Raw genomic sequence first — 22,146 nt, 5'->3', positions numbered from 1 at the left:
GTGGGGATGTGTAAACTGTTGATAAAGTTCCCGTTGCCTGGGATGGGGACTGGACCTCCCTTCCCTCCTGAGGGAGGGCAGCCTTGGGGGTCAATAGAAACTGGAGGGCTGTGCTGTTTCCCTTCTGCATAGTGAGAGGTAGAGCTGCCTAATGAAAACAGTTCCCTGCCAGCCCCCATCCCTTAAATGCAGAACCAGTGCTGATGGGGTCTGAGCTGCCTCTGAGAAAGGAGCCTTTGTCCTCAGCAGAGTGGGAGCAGGGGGGAAAGGGAAGCACATTTCTATTTGATCCCTCCCCAAGTTCAACCCCTTGATCACTGGCTGTTGTAAGGGAGAAAGGAAGCGATGTCCACCTGGACTCTGTAGTTGAGTCAGGCTAAAAGCTGGTGCATTTGAGGGGCATCTTGGAGAGCCTTGAGCATGGGGATTCCCATCCCAAACCCCAGTCCTGCATGGAGCTGGCTCCATCCCAAAGAGCTGTCTGCAGCGCGTGGTCCTCTGTCAGACACGGTTATCTTTGCACGTCTGTCTCGGAACTCTCCTTCTGCACCAATTCAGGACTTGTGTCCTCTACAGGTCCTGAAATGTTCTCATGCATTTTTAAAGGCTGTGCACCAGAATCTTTCTTCACTTAAGCTCTGGGAGGAATGGGAGGCTTTGTCTGCTCCACCCTGCGCTCCTGTGGGCTCTCTTGTCCCAGTTCCTCTGCGCTCTGGCAGCTTTCCAGAGGAACTGGGAGAGAGCTGGATCTGTCTGTGTGTGGAAGTGCTGGTGGCAGAGCTGTGGGTGATGGTGGGGATAGGAGCAGGGTGAGGAGGTGTGGGGTGAGGGTGAAGGCTGAGCTTGCACCTCTGGAGCTGGGAAGAGAGGGGGCACAGCCTCTCCCTGCCCTCTTCTGCAAGCCAGGACCCAGAGTCTGCGGAATGAAGACATCTGGACCCCATTAGTGAAATACCAGTCTTTCCACAGTGCTGGCTTGTTTTTCCTTTGCCTCTGAAGAAAGGAACTGAAACATAATGTCTTAAAGGGCCCAGCAGTACATGTTAGCAGGGATATATGGCTGTTGATGCTCTGGAGGGGCTTGAAGGAGTGTGCTGGGGAATGGGAGGGGAAGGAAAGCGCAGGCCAGGCGGGGGTGGAAATTGGCTCCCCACTCTGCCTTGCTGCCAAGAGCATGTGTGTGTGCTCCTGGGCTCTGTGTTTTTCTTCCTGTCTCCTTTCAATGAGTCAAACCCTGGCCCCATGCAGCGTGGCCCCCCAGAAAGCTGGCCTCCCAAGACCTGGAGACCCCCCTGAGGTACCTGCACCTCCTGAACCCTGTGGGATTGCTGCTGGGGAGGAGCCTGCTGGAAATATAAAGCAAGATTTCCATGCTCAGGGAGGCCACAGTGTCCCCAGGGCTGGGGCAGCACCACAGCACACTGGCTGCTCAGCAAGCACCATAATGGAAACGATACAAGAATTTGATTTGAATAGTCCTGCCTGAATCCCTTCTGAAATGCACCTTCTCTGCAGGGCTTTCCTGCCTCTTGGAAAGAGGGTTTGTGAGCTGGGCTAGAGCTGCTGGTGATGGGGACCTTGTAGGCAAGATGCAACAAGCAACATGCTCTTGGTTCCTAGTGGTAAAGCTCAGTGGCTGCTGGAGGGGACCCTGCGCGCTCTGCCCTGCAAGGGTGGCGGTTCCTGCTGGAGTGACTGTGTGCCAGTGTTTGCACAGCTGGGTAGATGGATATATCTGCTGTTTCCTTTTGGAATTTGTGTGAATGTACAATACAGATGGGCCCTTATGTCCTTACTCAGGTAAATCATGTACTAGAAATCTGGGGCTTGTGAGGACAGGTGACTACATGAAAGAATATGGCTTTATTTGTTTGAAAGCATTCATGTGTTGCATGCAGTGACAGTGTGTTTAAGTCCTGTGTATGTACAGGAGGGGTGGGCACAGTGTTTTAGATACTCTCAGGTGTGGGGGGGGGTACTTTGTATTTATGCATCATGTTGATTCCTGCTGCATCAGTTGTCCTTGAGCTCTTTCTGTCTTCATGCCTTCTCTTTTGCTTGACTAAGAAACTATTCTGTCCTGGGGAAGATGTGACCTTACTGACAGTCATTAGATAGCTGCTTATTCTGTGCCTGTCAATGTCTTGTACCCAATTCTAGTTTAAAAACAAACATATTGATCAATACTGAGATTATTCCCCCACTGCACAAACATGCCCTCCCCTCTGCTCTCCCCGCACCGCCCCCCAGCAGTCTGTGTCCTTGAGGCCCAGCTTAGCTGGTGGAAATCCTTGTGTCTTTTCTCTAACACCCGTGAGTGCTCAGCTTGCTGCGGTGGGTCCAGCTGCAGCCAGGTTTTGGCGTCCAGCTTGTTTAAAGACTGTAGGGACTGGTCTGCTCTGAGGTTCTTCCTCCTTTCACACTGCTCTCAGGTGCTCTCTGGAGCGTGTTCCTTCTCTTTGTGTCCTCTCTGGAGCTCTTGCATTCATTCACCCGTCTTTTTTCACAAGCGCATGTTTTTTCATGGATAACTTAATCAGTCCTCATTTATACTTTCACTCACTGTTTCTCTTCTTTCTCTTCCAGACAAACATCAAAGCAAACACAACTTCCAGAGCATCCTAACCTCCAACTTTCAATCCTTTGTGGGTTTTTCTTTATATTAATGAGCATTCTGAACGATGTGAAATCCCCTTTTTCCAGTCACCTTCCTATGCTCAATCCTGCCTTCTCAGGTAGCAAAGCACAGTGCAGTTGTAACTCTGCCAGGCCCTTGTGTCTATCTCTGCATTTTATGGCAAAGTTTAGCATGTGAAACACAAGCCACCCTGAACGCAGCTACCCCTGGGACAAGTGCATGAAGCTGAAAGAAATAAGAAGGGGGATGAGAGAGAGGGAGGAAGAATAAGAGGGTTGTGAGCAGGCTGGTGAACATGCAGGTGAAGATGAGGATCAAGCATGGCTCCGAAGGGTTCTGTCCTCCCAGGCTGAGGGATGAGGGAGCCTTGCGGCTCTCCCTGCAGCCCACCCTCTCCAAGCGTGTCCCTCTGCTGTCCCCGTGCAGCACTGGCAGTGTGTGGTGTATCCCAGCACAGCCTAACCAATGTGCAGACTACTGTACAATCTCGTAGTCCTGAACAGGTAGTCTGAACACTGGGCAGACGGAGTGGAGCCTCTGCAGTCTGCTCTCCGGCTATCAGCAGCTCATCAGTCCTTTCCCCTCCCTGCTTTTGGGATGGGGTTTTGGGGGCAGAGATGGGGTGAAAGAAAGTCCAAGTCCTGACTGAAAGAACATCCTCTTCTGGCAGCTGAGAAGAAGAAATGCTGCTCTCTGCATGTTTCCAATTTGGAGTAAGCTGCTGACCTCCTTCCTCGTCCAGTGCTGGTGTCAGGCTGGTACCTGGTTTCCACCTGGGCTATGCTGCACCTTTTTAGCAAGAGAAAAGAAAAAAAAAAATCAGTTAGTGCTGTTTGAGGAGGAAATGCTGTGAAGTTTTGGCTGTCACCCAGGTGTGCAGAACTTGTTGCTTCATTCAACTCCTTTTCTCCCCTGTGGAGCTGTGTGGGAGGATTCCCAGGCCCCATGCACCCTCATCTCCTCCTGTCCTGTAGATCAGCCCTTTGCCTGAGGTCTGGAGCAAAGCTCAAACAGGACCAGCCTTTGCTTCTGAATCCTCAGAAGAGTCTCTTGACCCACCTTGGCCAGTTGCCTTTGCAGCTCACCTCCGGCTACTGCAGGAGCAATCCGTGTCCCCTCTTTCTCTCCCCCCACTACGCCTGGCATTGCTGAGCCTCCCTCCCTCTTCTGGTTTTTGCTCCCTCCCTTCTTGCTTCCCTTCTGTCCTTCTGCCTCAATTGACGTGGCAGTGGAAAGCTTAACTAGACTCGAGGGAGGAGCTTGCTGGCTGCTGGGAAGGCCGGAGGTTGGCAGGAAGCAAATCGGCTGACGGATGGGGTTGTGAGGGGGGAAAGGAAGGTTCCCTACCCCGCGAGGAAACTTGAGGAATGCTGTTGCTTTCTGCGGTGCTTGGCTCCCATGTAATGATTCCAGATGTTAGCCCTCACCCGCCTGGTTTGCTCCTTCTCCCCCTGGTGCTGCAGGGATAAAGAGAGCTTTATGTGCCCTGCATGTCTCCCTTCCAGGATCCCCTTCTCCTGCGTGTATGCCGCTGGAGGGTTAAGATTTGTGGCCGAAATTATGAACACCCAGCACTCCCACTTTGGCTCTAACCATGCACTGGGGAAGGGTAACCAGCCCTCTCCTTTTCCCAGATGTGTGCAACACTTTGCATGTGTGTCACACTTCATCAAAACAAGTCAAACACCCAGGGATGGTTCATCCCTGCCCTAGCACAGGGATGAGTGTAGGAAGAAATACCCGCTTGTCGTTTGCAGAGGTATTGGGATAGGACTGGATCTTTTGAGGTCCCTTCCAGTCTTTAACATTCTGTGACATTGCTGTAACCTTGGGTCACAACAGTGGAGTTTTAGGTGCTGTAGCCTCTCTTAAGCTACTCAGTTTCTGCCTGTGCCTTTTCATCCACCCCCAATGGCTTGCTAAGGTTGCACTTAGTTGCATCTTTAAATGTGCATATGATTTCAGCTGATGTAAATAAAATCTTTAGCACAGGTGAGTTGATTACCATTGTTGTGCTTACTAAGCCAACAGTAATGGTTGTGACTAATCACTTGAGTCCAGGCCTAGTGTCTACAGAGCTTTTGAACTAAATCAGCTTAAAATCTTTGGTTTAACTTAAACAACACACCCTATGCAGCTTTCTGATGTAAACAAGCCGTTATAGCTGCTTTGCAGCTTGGAGCAGTGATCACAGCGTCCAGTAAATTATGCTCTGAGTGTGAAAGTTAGGTGGTACAGGTGGGCCATGTCTTGGAAAGATGGTCTTGAGACGCACGTATGTTGTGGGGTGACTGGAAGGATGACAGCTCAAACATTCGGCTCTTCTAATGTGCATTTTCTCTGAAGACAAGAAGCAAAAAGCAGTTGGTAACGTCTTGTTGTGGGGGGGTTCAACTTAAAAAGCTCAGCTGACTTGCAGACCATTCTTTAGAGACTTCTTACTAATAATATTCTAGTGTGCATGTATTTGTACAGTGTGCTTATTATCAGTTACTATGTTAATGTTTTACCATTTGAGTAGAGATCTATTAGTGAAGTTCCCAAAAAGCTGTGCATGTGTTCAACACACGTTATTTGACAAACTCCAGTCATCTCTGGGGCAGGTTTGTTTACCCATAGTGATTTACATCTTAAAAGAAGGAAAAGAGATTAAGAGGCTTAAGCAAGATGAATTTCTCCTGATTTCACATGACCACCAATTAAAACAATGGCCATGTTCTTTCTCCCATATCCAGGCTCTTCTCTTTGCAAAATGAGGTGTATGTCATAACAGCTACAGGGAAGCCTTTAATTAGTTTATTTGTGCTCCAAACGCAAACTGAGACCTAATAATTCTGCCAATTACTTTCTTTTACCGCGAGTGCCAATTTCCAACCTTAGGGAGCCCACACATGCATCTGTCAGCTTCATTTCACATGGATCCAAGTGCAGGAGAATTTCACTTGCTGTCGAGTCAGTCCGGTAGAATGGAGGACATTTGAGTCAGGGTGGATTGCTGCCTGCTGAATTTGGTGAACTTCTTGTATGTTATTACCTATGGGGTAGCAACTAATAAATCAGATGATAGTGCAAACCATTGCTGTCTCTGGCCAAAACCCATCTCTAGAATCCAGCCACCATAAGGAGGTGTGCACCCACACTAAGGATGTTGCGACATCAGACTGCAGCTGCGGCATCCCTTTTTTCCTGTGGCTATTGTGCTTCACACACTGCAATTGGAACGGCAAGTGGACCTTGGTCTCCTTCGTGGCCATGTGTATTTTCTTTGTTTGGTAGATGCACAGTACAGAGCCATATGGCTGTATCTGTGCTGTGCTGGGGGCGGGGGAGTAATCCTCTGGCACTTATCCTGCCTGTGCAAGGAGCTCGCCGTCCGCTCTTTCTGCAGCTCTCCGTGCAGGCAGCGTGACTCCCGTTGGGAGCAGCAGCCCTGGTTCAGGGTAGCGAGCCCTGTGTCTGTGTTTTCTGGCTGACACTGAGCATCCGTGTTCTGCTCGGTGCAGCCAGTCCGAGTGCTTCTGCCACTTCGCTGCCTCTTCTTGGCCTCATGGCTCTACAGATTAACAGCCAATGTGCACGTTTTACATAATATGTACTTTGCTGCTGAGTGTTTTGTCTGATCTTTTTTTTCTTATAGCCAAGGGGAGATAGGAGCAACATAAGCCTCTTGGGATGAGACTAAGGGCTTTGAATATAGTATTTCACAAACTACTTTCCCATTTTGATGTGTGGTGGCTTTTCTTTCTCTTCTTCCCCTCCCTCCAAGTCTGGAAAGCTAGAGAGAGAGAGAGAGAAGCCCTTTTCCCCTCTTGGCCAGGATGCTGTTCAGCCACAGCACATACCGCCAGATTGCTAACATATGGGTAGAGGGCTCAGCCAAAGTTTTGAGAGGCTCAGCCCTTGGCAGCTCGTTCCACGCTTTCCTGTCTCTACATTCAGGAAATGAAGTCAGAGTGTTGATATAAAACAGGCTGAGTTGAAAACTGAGAAGCTGGAAGGACTGAAGTGGGGGACCCGGAGGGGGAGCTGTGGGGAGATGGAGAGGGGCCCTGCGGCATTCGGGGGTTTTCTTGCCCTGTGCTACTGTCCTTATTGCTTTGTTCTTCAGTCCTCCAACTTACATTTTATGGTGGCAGACAGACAATCTTTCCTCTGGTGCATGGAAAGATCAGTGTGCAGAGATAATGATGTCTTGATCATGTGGCAGCATTTATGCAAGAGCTTGGAAGGGATGGAAGTTGAAACTCTGGCAAAGAGCGTGTGTTTCCATACGTAGGACATGGGATTCCCTTACCTTTTGACTTTTTTTCCTGAAGAATGACTCCATTGCTAAATTTCTATGGAATGATGTGTTTCTAATGCACAGTGATATTTCCTAGACAGCTTTAACATCAGGTTTTTTTCTTACTAACACGGAAACTCTGTGTGGTGGGTACAGGGAGTTCAGATAAGTGAGACTGCAGTGGGGATTGTGTTGCCTGGGGATGTAGCGGTTGATGTGCTTCACTTCTAGGTCACTAGTTCAACCTAAACCAGCATAATAATAGCCCAAAGTAATAGGAGACTGGAAGCTGTTTGACTTACAGAACCTGGAGTGGTCTGTGTGGCTCGGAGATCAGTACCTGGCTGGCAGATGTCCCACCACAAAAACGCTTGCCCGCCTCTAATCTAGACTGATCAACAATATTAAAAAATCCAGGGAAATTTGCTTGAAAGAGCTCTCTTGCTTTCCCAGCCTGGCATTTCTGAGACACAGGGATCTCTTCTAGGGTGTTCTTGTTGCATAAATTTAGTGATGGACTTGGTGTAGTTTGATCTTTGGGATATATCTGAACTATCAAGTCTCTGGTATCATTATCAAACTCAAGCCAATTTAGCTGAAACTTAGAGGATGTTAGGCTGGACTTGCCATCCTCTGGCTATTTGTGCTCAGCAGCTTTGTCACCTGCTGCTGTGCCCTGCCCTTTTCTTGCTCAGTCTCAGGATCTCTGCTCACTGACCATCCTTGTTTTTTATTGTATCTCCCATGAGCAAACACGTTTTCTTGGTTTTCTGGCCAAGAAAAGTCTACAGATACATGAGATGCTCGCAAGGGGACAGTCACACATTCATGTTCTGTTTGTTTCAGTCTTGGATAGCTGCATCCTGCCTTTTGGAGACCAGTGTGATGGCTCCCCCTCTTGTTATGTTGGGGTATAGTACCCAGCTGGAATGGGTATCACAAAAAGTCGGGAAGGACAAACTCTTGTTTCTAGAATTTCGCTTTTCTCACAGATTTAAGGGACCGGAGGACCTGGGTTGAGAATGCCTCCCTGGCGATGAGGGGGCTGTACTGCTGACAGGTTCTGTCAGGCTGCTTTGTTGGAGCAGTGAGTGACTTGTTACTGATCCTCTTTTCAGGAGAAGGAGAAGAAGTACATGTTACCTGTGGATAACCTGAAACTGCGAGATGTTGAGAAGGGGTTCATGTCCAGCAAGCACATCTTTGCTCTCTTCAACACTGAACAGAGGTATGCCTGCATCTCAACAGGCCAGGCTGTTGAAGCTGGGGATAGGATTTATGTTATAGGAAAGAGTAGAGATGCATATGTTGGGATAACTGTTCAGGAAAGATGTGTGTATCCTTTAAGGAGGAGGTGGGGACTTCTTAGAAGTCTGACTTAATTCCTTCCAGTCTTACAGGTGTGTGCCACTGTTTCTTCAGCAGTGCATGGCCTGCGGTGGGACCTCAGCCTTCAGCTCTGCTGTGGTTGCCTGGGTCTGACTGTGCTGTATATTTATAATCAACGTTCTTAGTGAGTGATGAGGAAAAGCCATAAGGAGGTTGTGGACTTGGGTCAGCTGGAGCGATCCAGCAGTGAGCAGAATTGAAAAGGGAATCTCTTTCAGTTGCTGTTGAAACACAATTGATTTGGGGGCAATCAAACTTGTTCATTAAATAAAAGTCCATGTCCTTTCTGCAGGGTCATCACGAGGGTTCTAGCAAGGGACTGTCTCTGTCTTAAAATGACAGAAAGATTCCCTGGTCACTGATATCTTTGTCAAATATGGGCAAACCTCTGCTTTGCAACAGGGAAGAATAAAATGTTGTCTTCCTCTCAGGAATGTGTACAAGGACTACCGGCAGCTGGAGCTGGCCTGCGAGACCCAGGAGGAGGTGGATAGCTGGAAGGCTTCCTTCCTTCGTGCTGGGGTCTACCCAGAGCGTGTTGGGGTAAGTCACGGCCAGAGTGATGGGGGGAGAAGGAGCACGGTGTCTATCTTAAGACGATAGCTGCATCCTCTTCTGTTAAAATGAAGTCTGAAGGTTTTTGTCTCTTTCCTGAGCAGAGGAATGAAAATTTCAAGTTTTTATTATGTTCTGATGCTTCCTTTAAGGAAGCTTGGGATTAAGTAACTGGCAGCTTCAGAGGGGAAATAAAGCAGGCAAAGACTGCCTTGATAAGACTGCCTCCTTGCTCTGTGGGCATAAAATTCCCAGTGTAAGGAGGACAGTTAACTACCCAACTATGAAGTGGCACGTGTCTGCTGAGAAAAGAAATGGTGCCATTGCAGTAACGCTTACTGTACAGCCTTGTTATGAGTTTCCTGACTTATTTGTAGTTGTTCCCCCCTTCCTTCCCCAACCCAGTTAGGAAGGGATGTTCTTCGAATTGTTCTTTTGCTTGGTAGGTACCTTAATATGCTACTTTGGCAAGACCTCTTATCTCTTCCTTTAGCCTTGTTCGGCAACACTTGCTGTCAGCATTATGCTCTGCTTTGAAAGGATGTTCTAGAGAATTGTGGTGTTCCTGTTCAAAGCCTTTCTGTTCCTCAGAGAGGAAGCTTCTATAAATACTTTCCCATTAGAAAAGTGATAATTGCTTATCTGTTTGCATTTGTTGCTTCTAATAGACTTCTTGCAGTCATCTTTCCTGTTACACTTGAAGATTGGGGGTTTTGATTTAAGGCATTTCCTGACAAACTGATATTATAAAAAAAGATGATTAGGGACTGGACCTTAACAGTGATGTGACTTCAAATTGGCTTTGAACCAGACTGGGCACCTTAAATACTGTTAAAGAACCTATGCCACCTATTGGTGGTGACATAGAAACAGACTGTTAGGCTGACTGTCCCAAAACCCCGTGTAACAAATAACAAGTAGCCACCGTAGGTAAGTAAATAGCCCCTTGTTGCTAACAAACTTATTTCCTTTGCAGATCACCCCATTTTGGTTTTCAGTTTAGCTAAACAATTCACCTGTTCCTCTTCCAGGATAATCTGGGTATTTATGTATTTTTAGTGGGATTGGTCTTTTGTTTGTTCAGTGCTATTGTGGGGTCTTCTCTAAATTCTGAGACCAACTAAGTCTTTTATTTTTTGTCCCTTTTTGTTTTGATTTTTTTCCACGTGTGCTCAAACTGGCCTGCCAGGACAAGGACAAAGTAAGTCTGACCCTCTGCCCGTGTTGCCCCCCGGGGCTCTCACCGCATAGTTTTCTTGTTTTTACCTTTTGTCACAGTTTCCTGAGAGGCGTTTGCTTCTTCTCCTCTTTGTACCTCCTGTCGGATTGCTGCTGTTTGTTTCTGTTCTTGCTTTGAGTTTGTCTTTTTTCTTTTTATTCCTCCCTTTTTGTATGATTTCTGAATCTTGGTCCAAACTTATTTTTGGGTTATTTTTACCCTCATTTTTTTTAAGTTTTCCCATATGATGTCCACTTACTTTACTTTGTTCCTCAGGGAGACCTTGACATTCCTTCATTATGTAAGGTCTTCCCAGGAAAAACTCAAATGAACAAAAGAATTTACCCTTTCTCGTATATTTTGTTGCCTGAAACAAAAAAAGAAGTGATTTCCTACACTGCTGCAAATCCTTCAGACTGGGATGGTTTAAAAGAAAGGTTTTTCTTTCTAATAAATCAAGGTGGTTGGTTGTTTTTTTTTAATAAGCTTTGAGAAATACAGCAGCCTTTCATGCTTTGTAGCTTTGAAATGGGTCTGCAATGGGTGAGCCTTGGTGATTTCTTGCTGTCAAACAGCACAGTCCAGGTTTTACATTCCAGAAAGCTAAACAATGCATTTCAGGCAGACAGGAAGAGTTTAATCTGCTTGGTGTGAATGAGAAGATAATTATGACTTACAATGCAGGATTTGCAGTGATCAGGAAGGTTTTCTAGGTTATTCCATTGGTGATCTGGCTGAGGTGAGCAGTTATTTCACCTGTATGTTTTCTCATTGGTGTAATGAGGATAAAGATGCAGTGTGTAGGAGAGTCTGGAAGACCTAATTTATGGTGAGTGATTCTCAGGTTTAAACTGAGTCTGGGTGTGGAAACCAGCTCAGATGAAGGGCCTTCCAGGAAGCTAGAAACACTAAAATACAGCTTTGACTATTCACTAGAGCCATAACCTGTGAATGGTGGTCAGGCCTTTGACCTTTGTGTAATAACTTCATACTACAAGAGTGGCTTTACTGTTAAAGCTCCTCAGATGTGAGCTGGAGAAGTCTGTACAACCTGAGCTGTGCATTGATAATCTGAGCTCAAATGCAAGTTTAAATTAAGTCTTATTGCATGTGCTTTCTGCATATTCCATTCCTGTCTTGCTTATCTCATGAAAAGCTAATTTTGTGTTTGAAGAACCAATCTGTTTCTCCTTTTCTCTGCAGGCCAGTGAAGCGGAGGAGAATGGATCAGACAGTTTCATGCACTCCATGGACCCTCAGCTGGAGAGACAAGTGGAAACGATCAGGAACCTGGTGGATTCCTACATGGCAATTGTCAACAAAACCATCAGAGACCTCATGCCGAAGACAATCATGCACCTCATGATAAACAATGTACTTATCACACTGTGGTCAGTGGAGGTGGGGAGACAGAAGGGGGAAAAATAGGGAGAGAAAGAATGAAGCAAAACTGAAGGCAGCTTGGAGAGGGGGAGGAAGAGGTGGGACAGGATGCAGTGTTTTGGGGAAGGTGGTGGGAACTGATTCCTTTGTGCTCCTTTACAGACCAAGGACTTTATCCATTCGGAGCTACTGGCAAACCTGTACTCCTGCGGTGACCAAAACACGCTGATGGAGGAATCGGCAGAGCAGGCCCAGCGACGTGATGAAATGCTGCGCATGTACCATGCCCTGAAGGAGGCCCTCAACATCATTGGGGACATCAACACCAGCACCATCAGCACCCCCATGCCCCCACCGGTGGACGACTCTTGGCTGCAGGTGCAGAGCGTACCGTCTGGACGCAGGTACCGGAGGCTCAGGGGCAGAGCCCCGCAGACCTGCCTGAGGCCTCTCGAGTGGCAGGAGGAGTGGAAGAGCTGGGGCCTCCTCCTGAGACAGAGAGTCTTCCTCTGCCCCTCTTCTCCCTGTGGATGAAGAGTTCTGGGTCTCCGTTGGGAGGCTTTGAAAGTCAGTAGGGCTTTATAGAGGATGTGGTGGCTTCTAAACCCTTAGGTTAGCTGCAGCCTGAAGTAGCTTTGAAGGCAACCTGAAGCCTGCTGTGGCCATTTAAAGCCAAAGAGTGGTGTGTAAAGTGTTGTGGAACACTGAAGGGGATGTGATGGTGAGACAGGGATCCCAGGCCTGTCGTTGCAGTCGAATTTCTCTGTTTGTTTGCCAGGTCTCCCACATCCAGCCCCACGCCGCAGAGGAGAGCTCCCGCTGTTCCGCCCACCAGACCTGGGTCTCGAGGCCCAGCTCCTGGGCCACCTCCTGCTGGTGGGTCCACGCTGGGTGGTGCCCCCCCTGTGCCCTCCAGGCCAGGTGCCTCTCCTGATCCCTTCGGGCCACCCCCTCAGGTTCCTTCTCGACCTAATCGTGCTCCTCCTGGTGTTCCCAGGTAAGTCCTGAGGTGCTGCTTGACGCAGGTGGGATATGTCCGATTTTGGAGTAGCACTTAGCCTGCCTGGGCCATAGAAGAATGGAGTGCATGGTGTGGATACGGTCTCTGGATATTTGAACGGGGACAATAGGCAGGAGCATAGCTGTCCACTGAGATTTTGTTGTACAGATGAGGCAATGCCAAGGCAGCTCTTGGGGATGGAGGGGCAGCTGCTTCTCTGCACAAACCCCTGTGGAAAGGATGGGAAAAGTGGACCTGAGGGCTTTATTAAAGCAATCATACCAATGCCTCCACTCACAAATAGAAGGTAGTCACTGGAAAAATCACAGGACTGGAGTGACAGTTCCCCTCTCTGTAGAGCTCCCCAAAGTCTGAAGTTGCCCCTTTTATCCTGGCCCAGAGTTCTTCAAGGTGAGTTGGGCAGACCTTCATCTGAGCTGTTGAGATGCTCTTTGTCTCGGAGGATATTGCAGTGTCACTGGCAAGGAAATGAGTTTTTGAGGCTTTTTTGTTGCTTCTGTAATCAGCTTGAACACTTTCCAGTCTAGAGGGTTCAAATCACACAGCTTTGCTTTCCTGTTAAGAAACTTAATTATTTTCCTGTTCAGTCACTCTGAACACTTCAAACCAGTAATAAGGTATTATCCCCTGTGCAACTGAGCACATGTTCCTGAACAGGACTTAGGAGGCTGTCTGCAAGCAGCAACACTTACGTTTGGTACTTGGTTTCCCTGTGAGGAAGAGAAGGTAATCGTAAAGAATGACCATAACCAGGAACTCCCCAGTAATGTGCCAGAGGGAACACTTCCCTCGTGGAAAATAGCCCCGCTCCAGTGGGTGCTGGTGGCACGTGTCTGAAGCTTTGCCATGTTCTGTGAAGCACCCAGCCAGTCAATGGGTGGTGATGGCACATGCAGGCGGTTCAGTCAGTGCCTCAGCTCATACTTGGTGCTGCCCGTTTGGAGGGGAAGTTTTCTCTGCCAGGCTGTATCCAGCCCGGAGATGGATGAGTCCAAAGAGATTATTGACCACTTTCTGACTCTGGTGTGTGCAAATGCTTTTACTTTCTTGGTGCCTCTGCCCCAGTCCACCTTGATGCAGCTCCCACAGTAACTTGTCCACACATGCTTCAGTGTTGCCCCAGGGACCGCAGTCCTGCTGGTGGCACCCATGGATGTCAGCATGCTTTTACTGTGTAGTTTGGCTCTTGCTTCTTGTTGTGACCCTGCTTTTCCATGTACTGTTACTTTGTGGTTTTGTTTTTAGTGTACTTCTTTCTGTCTCCATCTTCTTTCACTCAGTTTCATTTCTTCACTCATGAAAAATATTCTATATACCTGATCATGATAGGATTCCCCGAATGGGCTGAAATGAATTGACCTTTTATGAAGAAATCCATCATAGCCTATTTTAATGGCTTTTTCTGCCTTTTGCATGAGGTAGAAGGGTTTAGGGGAAGGCAGGGAACAGCACTGGGGCAGAGGAAGGAAGTGTTTCATACTTAACTGAGCGATCCCTTGCTTTAGAAGGGAGAGATGGTAGGTTGGATTGCATGCTACTGACTGCCCTGATCTGGAGTTGAGAATGTAATTCCAGAAGCTGTGAAGTGATGCTCATTCTCTGATCCCCCCCCTCTCTGATTCTTCCAGTTGTTCATAGACTCCTCTGGATCCTGATACCAGCTTGTCATTTGAGTTCACTGATGAATGGAGAATTTCCAATGACAAGGGACTCTCTCTCTTCATCTCCTGTATATAGAATAAGAATGTTCCCTGCTAGCACTTGGACTCGGGTCCTTCTGCCATGGGTGAACGAATGCCATCTCCATTGTTGCTTTTTTTAATACCCATCTTTTCCCTTGCTAACCAGGCTACACTATTTGTGTGTGTGTGCAAGAGAGAGAGGAACAAAGCTCTTGCGTATGGCATGAGTGGGCTTTGCTATAGGAGTTGGTGTTACATAGTGAACTGGAAATGTGTGGTGATGGCTGGGTGTGTGTTGTGTGTGTACACACACTGATACCCGTGTATGAGTTTGGTATGGTTGTGCCTCCAGTTTGTGTGCGCATCTGTTTTATGGATGATGAACTCAGACAAGTATTGCTCCACTTCTTTCTCATAAACATAATTGTACAGACACATGCTTTCATATATAAGCACCACATGGTCCATTTTCTTATGCAGGGAGGTTTTCCTGCATATAATTAAGTACAATTGATACAAGGCTTACCATCCTGCCTCTACTTGGCATTTATTCAGTGTATTGTGGAAGTCTGTATTGCCAAATTATATACCTTTGGGAGCTCAATGTTACAAATAGTATAAGGTCCTATTCTGTGTGCTGAAGGACTGCACTCAGACTATATGCCTCTTGGAGCTATGCAGGAGGATTTGCTCTGGGAAAGAAAACTCTGAAGGTACTTGTCCAGGTATTTAGGCTCTTCAGTTTAAAATAGTTTGATAGAAATTGTAGGTGAAACTGCTTAGGCAATATCAAAGGAGAAATAAGAAAGCTTAATTGAGGATGACTTAACCATTGGGGAAAAAAACCGCAAACCTGTTCAAGGCACTAATGGGTTTCTCCGTTTGGTACATCTCAGGCAAAAGATGCAAGTGATCAGCATCACTGTAAGCATAACTTCACACAGCTTTATGACTTGAATTATTCAAGAGGTCACAGTAGCTCATCTCATGATTTGTGGCCTTCAAAATATTTCACCTGCTGCTTCTCTTTTTGGCTAGTGGTCAGGGCTGTGTGTTACCTCCCTCTTTCCTGAGCCTGTTTGCTTCAACTCCAGCACTTAGTATGGTCAGAAGACAGGAATCCTCAGTGAGAGACAAGTCAGACCCGCTGTGCCCAGCTGGTGGTGCTGAGCCAGAGATATAGTGCTGGTTGAGCAGGTATGAATGTCAGCCTGGATGTGTGGGTGGGTGAGCAATGGCCAGCAGGTATGTAAACACATAAAAACGGCTTTTGATGCAGCCGTGTGTGCACCTGGGGTTCTGATGTGTGCAAAGATGAGGCTGTGACTGCGTGTGCGGAGTCCTGCCCGCTGCAGTGCAGCCCTGCCCAGCGGTGCACACTGCTTGTGCTGTGTTCTGAAGGGAAACGTGCAAATGTGTGTCTGTGCAAGTGTGTGTGTCTCTGTTCCACCTTCCCGACAGTCTGTGTGGCCTCTGCCTTGAACTGTCTGAACTGCCATGTTGATCTCGTGTTGTCTTTCAGAATCACTATCAGTGACCCCTGAGGACTGGCAGCCACGGTACGTTTTGCACTCTCCCTGCAATGCATGAGTCGTTGTGTCCCCATCCTCCATCACTTCGCTCTGCAGCTCACCTCTGCTGCCTAGTTCTTGTGTTAGTAGCAGAGTCCCTTGTCCAATGAACCACTTCTACCAGGATCTCATAAAGGAAGGAGTCTTGAACAGAAAAACTGGCTGATCAGAGATGGAGCAGCTGCTTGAGCTGCAGGAGCTGGGAAAGCCTCAGTACCTGACCTAAGGTTACTGGAGGACCCTTTCTTTGCTTCCAGTAGAGGAGGTGGGATGGGGGAATGAGCTCTTGCAACAAGGTCTAAACTGTCTTTCATTTGGCTTATTATCCACACTGACTGGGAGATCAGCTGAATGGACTCTGTTTTGATTTGGTTTGTCAGCTCTGCTAGGATCAAGGTAGAGACTTGGGGAGCTGTTAGTTCAGACTCCTCTTCTTATATTCCAATGTCTGGCTGGAGAAGTGTCCCATCCTCACTGTGACCCAGTGCTCATGGAAGGCAGAAGGAGTTTGGGTCGTTAGTATCAGAACTTCTATGTCTGAGTGCAGGGTAACTCTGACATTGAATGTTCCCTGTTATCCTTGTGTCACATCGTCATGGTTAGAAGCAAATTCCCTTTGCTTGTTTTCCACTTGACCTTTTTACCTTCTAGGTGACTCTTATGCTTCTGTTCAAACTACCCTCTCTCCTCTGCCTTCTGCCCTGTTTGAGGAAGGGTTTAGTGATCCCTGTATCCCCCTAAACACTGACCTGAGCTCCTGCCTGTTTCCCTTTCCTATCCGTCCCTGCATTTTGTACTGTTGTACATGCTCAGCGGTGTAGCAGGTGCTGGGGCGGGCTCATGTGAACAACACTGGCCCAGCAACTCTTCCTCGTCCTGGTAATGCTGAGAGTGGGGGTGTAAAGAGGGAGATCTACCAAATTCCCCAAATTCTTTTTTCTGGGGACCTCCAGCCCTTATTGACAAATGGGTAGAGAGGACAGAACAGAGCAGGAGTGGGGTTTTGGGGCCATTCTCCCTCTCTCTGTAGACATTGTGTGTTGAAATGAAGGGTCTGGCTGAGAGCTCCTTTAGATTCCCTTGCTGCTGGTTGTGCCAGAGAGAACTTGAGGGGGAGCATGTGCTGAAGTCCTTTCTTAATAGGATCAGCAGAAGTTCAAACCCTGTTCTAGGGCTGGGGGTTCACAGGGAGCCCCCATCTCACACCAGGTGGTGTCTGTTATGCCTGCGTGTAGCTGCAGGGAGAGGTGCCACATCCCATCAAACCAGTGCGGTGATTGTGCAGTGACTGACATCTCTGAGGATGTCATCCCTCAGCCCTCCTCCCTGACTCCCTGCAGAGCTGTTGGAGCCATCAGTGGTTTCGTCCAACACTCTGCCCACTGCAGACATCCCTGACAGCCCTAGAAATGTGCATCTTGGTGGCCAAGCTCAGGAAGGAGGCTTGCTGTTGTCTGTACCTCGTTCTGGGACTCGCTGTTACGGGGCGTTTTAACCTGGCATAAAGAGCACCAAGGAAATAAAAATTAAAAACCAAAACACCACCAAAAAAGACAACCCAAAAATCCCACTGAAAACCTTTTGCAGCCCAAGGGAATAAATGTAGTGTTTTACCACCTATGTTAGGTCCTTATCAGCAGAACTGTTAGCCCACAGCTTTCAAGATGTGACTAGCTCAGTGTTGTCTGGGTACGGATCAAAAGACTTCAAAGGCCACGACAGTCACTGCAACTGGTTTTCTTGGCTCCTGCCAGGACTTGGGTCTTACTGCCCAGGTACTGGACACCGGACTTTGTTCCTCGTCCTGACAGAGGGAAGTGTCCTCTCAGTGATGTGAAAGGGCTCAGCTGGCAAAGCAGGGGGACAGACTGAAGCAGCATCTTGGGGGTGAATGTTGCCTGAGAGGCTTCTCTGTCCCCTTCTGTGCTGGGAAATAGTTCTCAACCACTTCTGCAGGTGTCTCCAGAAAACCTGAGCAGAGACAACACCTGTAACTTGAAAAAGCAACAGCCCCTACCCCTGAAATGTTCCTGAGCATCGAGGGAAATAAGTGTCTGCAAAAGTCACTCATAGTACATTACAAAAAAAAACCCCATGTACCTGAAGATGATTTGTGCTTTCAGCCCTGTTTATACTGGCAGGGTCAAGTGGCGTCTCTTGCCAGAACACGCTATATTGTCTAGTGACTTCAAGCATCCTTTTCTTGTAAATCCAGTGAGGCTGTTAGGGCAACCTGTCCAAACTCCTGAAATGCAAAAGGCTATTCAAGCTCCTCAACAAAATGCCTTCTAACACACGTGACAGTGCAGCAGCATCTCACTGAAGGTTAAGGTGGTATCTTATAAGGTTTTAATTGAAGTGCTGTTACTGTTCCAATGACAGCAGGAGCCATGGAATGGTTGTTCTGGCTGCACTTACACCACGAGCACCCTTTAGAGATAATGCACAGATCCCACGTGTCATGAAGCTCAGGGTCACAGATTCTTCATCTGTAACATGTCATTGCAAGTTTTGCTTCTGGGAGATAGTATTATTTCAGCATCCAAGGTGTTGTAATTTCCAGGTTAGCTCAACCCCATCACTTGCTGTACAGGAGCAGTAACTTGACTGGTGTGCTGACAGTGGGGTCTTGTAGTTCCCATTGACGTTTTAGTCAAGGAAATAACATTTGGGAAATGTTTCACATCTGAAGCTTTTTTATGTATCATTTCCCAAGGCAAGGAGCAAGTGGTTGTAATTGTTTTGAGATCTGGGGCTTAATAGATATGAAGCAATAAATTCTGTGGAGGCCCAGCAGCCAGGACTGTAGAGTTAATCTGGCTCCTTTGCTGAGGTGAGGGAGCTTGCCCTGATTTATGGGAGTATCTGTGCTCTGGTACCAGCATCATTATAGACCTGCAGTCAGCACAAAACAGGACTTCTCTACTCAGAAGGCTGTACTGGTGCAGATACTGTCCTCTGCCCCTCTATCCTTCCTCCCCTCTGCTGCATTAGGGTAGGGCCTTTGTTTCTGGCAGTCAGTTGATTCTCTGTAATCTAAATTAAAGCTTGTCTGTGTGGAATTGCTCAGGCATTAATTCTGTGACACCTGAGTCTGTATGATCAGTGCAAATGCTTCTTCTCTAGTTGGCCTGTGTGCTGTTGGGTTTGCTCTTTGCATTTCAGGCAGCTTGGACTGTACAGCTACTCTGGCTTGGTATGGAACAATGTAGTTATCATAGTGATACACAGTCATGATGCTGTTTAGGTTGCAGACACTGCGGGGAGTGAGCTTTGAAAGGAAAACACAGATTGGAGTCACTGACTTAGAGAACACTTCATTTGTAGACATCTTAGAGCCTGTAGCCTGAGTCTGAAGTGGTCTTTCAAGTAAGGAGTTGAGACAGCAGGGGTGCTGTGTTGTCTTCTCTGGGGTTTTGTTTTTCCCCAGTCAGGAATGATCATCCTGGAACACTTAATCCATGCAGAGGACAAACACTTAAGTTGCTGCCCGCTTACCTGGACAAAGTACCAGGGAAAGAGATTTAAACAGAATAGAGCAGCAATGGCCAAAGCTCACTTTATTGGAATAGAAACTGCATTTGTTGAGCACCAGAACTGGAGAACTGAAAGCAGCAAGCTTGCCCCTGACATCAGAGGTCAGAGTTGTGTGCTGGAGTGAGGAACCCCAGGCCTGCGGTGGCCTCGAGGGCAGGAGAAGGTGGTGCTCCCCAGACCCCTGCCAGCAGCGCGTCCCAGGGCCCATCCATGCTGTGTGACCGTCATGTGCTTCAACCAGGAGCTCACTGTGTCCATGCTTCTCAACTCTCGCTCCAGAGCCAGCGCGCTTGCTGGTAATAAATCAACAAATCTCTGCGCTTCCAAATTTCAGAGGGAAAGCAGAACCGGCCCTGCAGCGGGTCGCTGACCTGTAATTCTTTGTGGAGTTGTGCTCTGGTAGTTTGTGCCTCAAGTTTTATTCTCTTGCTGGCTCAGGCGAGGTGGAGAAGCATGTGTGATTGTGACTGCGATTGCTGTGCTAACCACAGTGTGTGTTCTCTTGTTTTTGTTTTTCTGTTTGTTTTCTGCTTTTTCACAGCAGAAGGGGCCCCGCCTCACCTACTCGACCTACCATAATCCGACCGGCTGAACCGTCCCTCTTAGATTTATAACTCGAGGCTGTAGAACAGCTGGCGACGAGTGCCGCGCTGGCGGCTTCCCATCCCTCCCTCCTTCCCTCCCGCAGCCACAGTCACTGCTCATCCATCCCACGTCTCCCGCCACCCCTCCCTGCTGTGTCGTAAAGCACTAGCCTAGTGATCGAGCTCTTCGTCTTCACTCGTGCGTCCCGTATTGCTTTGTGAGCGTAGAGTAGCCTTCATTCAGTGGCACGGATCCCTGGAGTACACAGGCTCCTCGGAGAGACCAGCCGCAGGGACGTCCCTAAGTCCGAGTGGCGTCTGTCTGTCCAGTTATCCCACCTGGTCTAGCCTGGATAAGCGTCCTGCCTGCGTCTGTTAGCTGTAGCACCTAGGACTGATCTGTAGCTATTTTCTTTTCTCGTAGTTAAGACGACAAAAGCGTGACTTAGAAGAAAAATACTCTCAAAAACACCGTTAGGAACAGATTCAGTGTCCTGTGTATTAGTTTTGACTAAGGTGCAAAAAAAAAATCATGTTGGGAACAGTGCAATCAACCTTCTATCAACGTGAGGCAGGGAGGTGGAGAAGGGGGGAACCCGATGGATCGGCACAGAGTGAAGTCTGAGGTAGCGCACACTCCGTGCAGAGAGCGCACGGACCTCCCGAAAGAGCTGGGGACACGCTGGGGACACAGTGGCTCCTGCCAGCCCGTGTCCCGCATCCTCAGTTTTTGGCTGACTTTTCAAACCCAGCAGGGAGCGGAGAATAGAGATGCTGCTCCCCCCTTGCAAACGGACAACCAAATGTTTTCAGGGAGTTTGCTGCGTGGTGTTTTTGTTGAACAAAATCTTTCTGCTTTGGATAAGCACATCTTTCCGTGTTTTTTGGGTACTGTGGTGACTTCTTCCGTAGCCTTTTCTTCTTGCATGTGAATGGTACGTGTTTGGGGAAACTTGTAACCGTTGTTGATCACATATCTTCTTAAGGTTTGGGGTTTACTTTTCATGCTACATGTATTAAAAGACTTGAGAATTAAAAATCTATCAACCCGATGCATCTCAGATGTCATGTCTCTACCAGAGCTAAATGAGCCACCTGTGTTGCGGGCTTTCAACCGGCCCTCATTCACATTTAAGTTATTTCAGTGCTATTGCTCTTAATTTCTGTCGTGGATCCTCTATTGTTCTGATGCTAGTGTATTTTTCCTTTCTGTATTTTAACAATTCTTTTACTGCTTCTCCCCCTTTTCTTTCCCTTCCCCTTTTCCTTTTTCCTCTGTTTTTCTTGTCTTTAAACTCCAGCCGGCCGGGTAAGGCCAGTCCCTCCCGCCCCGAGAGCCCAAAACCACCATTTGACATGTAGGCTGCTCCCTGTGAGACTCTTTGCCTGCCTCTTAGCTGTTCTGTCCCGGAATGGTCTCACTCGAATGTCACACATGGCTTGTTTCGTTTGTACTTTGTGACACACACGTATCAGATGTGACTGTAGTGAAACTGTTTGGTTGTTTTTCTTTCTTCCCAGCTGCTTAAATGAGTATATTGTAGTAATGAGAAACATATCGTTACTGTTATAAATATCTATAAATATATATATAAGATGAAGAAAAATCTATATATGTCCAGGTGTTTAAAGCCATTTGTGCTTCCATGTGGATTTTAGGAAATACTTAAGTAGGGAAAAAATATCTATATACATATATATATATATATACACACACATCCAAAAACTTAACCAAATCCTGATGCTGAGTTCTTGAGCTGGTTGTTAAATTCTCTGCTGTGTGCAGTTGGGTTGTTGTATTACCCCGGCCCTGTGGGTGAGCTGTCTCAGTGCTGGTAGTAGCTGTGATGCAGTTTGTGATCTACCTGTCACTCTTGTTTATTGGATGAAATAAACGATCATTTCTGTATAATGAAGGCCTCCATGGCTAGAATAAAAGCATCTCTTTCTCTTGCTCTTTCTCTGGGTGATTTTCAAGCTGTGTTTAATTTATAACCTAATCTTTTCATCCCGTGGAGCTTAGAAAGCTGCACATGCAAGCAGGCGCTGTCTCTGGTAGGGAAGGTGGAGCAGATCTGCATCAGCAGCTGCAGCAGAGCCAAACAGCTTGTGGGATGTGCGAGTTTAACTCCCTCCATCGTAAAGGAAAGTGCATGGAGGTGCTTCAGTGATGACACAGCAAAGGTGGGAGTTCTGCACACAGAACTGTTTGGTTCTTAAACAGGTACTTTTGCCCGGGTGTTGGTGGAACACACGAGCAGTGGCTGAACTGTCGTTTCCCTGTC

General features: G+C 47.6%; 1 protein-coding gene across 11 annotated transcripts in view; it reads left to right on the top strand.

The window, feature by feature from the left end:
• The window catches only part of DNM1 (dynamin 1), a 62,282-nt gene extending 40,460 nt beyond the window's left edge, over positions 1-21,822 (top strand). For 4 of the 11 annotated variants that reach the window (XM_071817401.1, XM_065854171.2, XM_065854165.2 and 1 more), the window contains 7 exons: positions 8,039-8,148; positions 8,741-8,852; positions 10,054-10,065; positions 11,287-11,457; positions 11,629-11,870; positions 12,245-12,463; positions 19,819-21,822. In XM_071817401.1, coding sequence (XP_071673502.1) covers positions 8,039-8,148; positions 8,741-8,852; positions 10,054-10,065; positions 11,287-11,457; positions 11,629-11,870; positions 12,245-12,463; positions 19,819-19,891 — 939 coding nt within the window. In that variant the 3' untranslated portion in view covers positions 19,892-21,822. Of the gene's footprint in view, positions 1-8,038; positions 8,149-8,740; positions 8,853-10,053; positions 10,066-11,286; positions 11,458-11,628; positions 11,871-12,244; positions 12,464-15,691; positions 15,729-19,818 lie in introns of all 11 variants that reach the window. The other 7 variants (XM_071817402.1, XM_065854168.2, XM_065854172.2 and 4 more) reach the window with 5 other exon arrangements.
• Positions 21,823-22,146: the final 324 nt, after the last annotated feature.

The sequence above is a fragment of the Patagioenas fasciata genome, chromosome 20 (genome assembly GCF_037038585.1).
Source record: "Patagioenas fasciata isolate bPatFas1 chromosome 20, bPatFas1.hap1, whole genome shotgun sequence".
Lineage (NCBI taxonomy): Eukaryota > Metazoa > Chordata > Aves > Columbiformes > Columbidae > Patagioenas > Patagioenas fasciata.
Note: the sequence above shows the minus strand (reverse complement) of the source record. Positions and strands in the feature narration are given on the sequence as shown.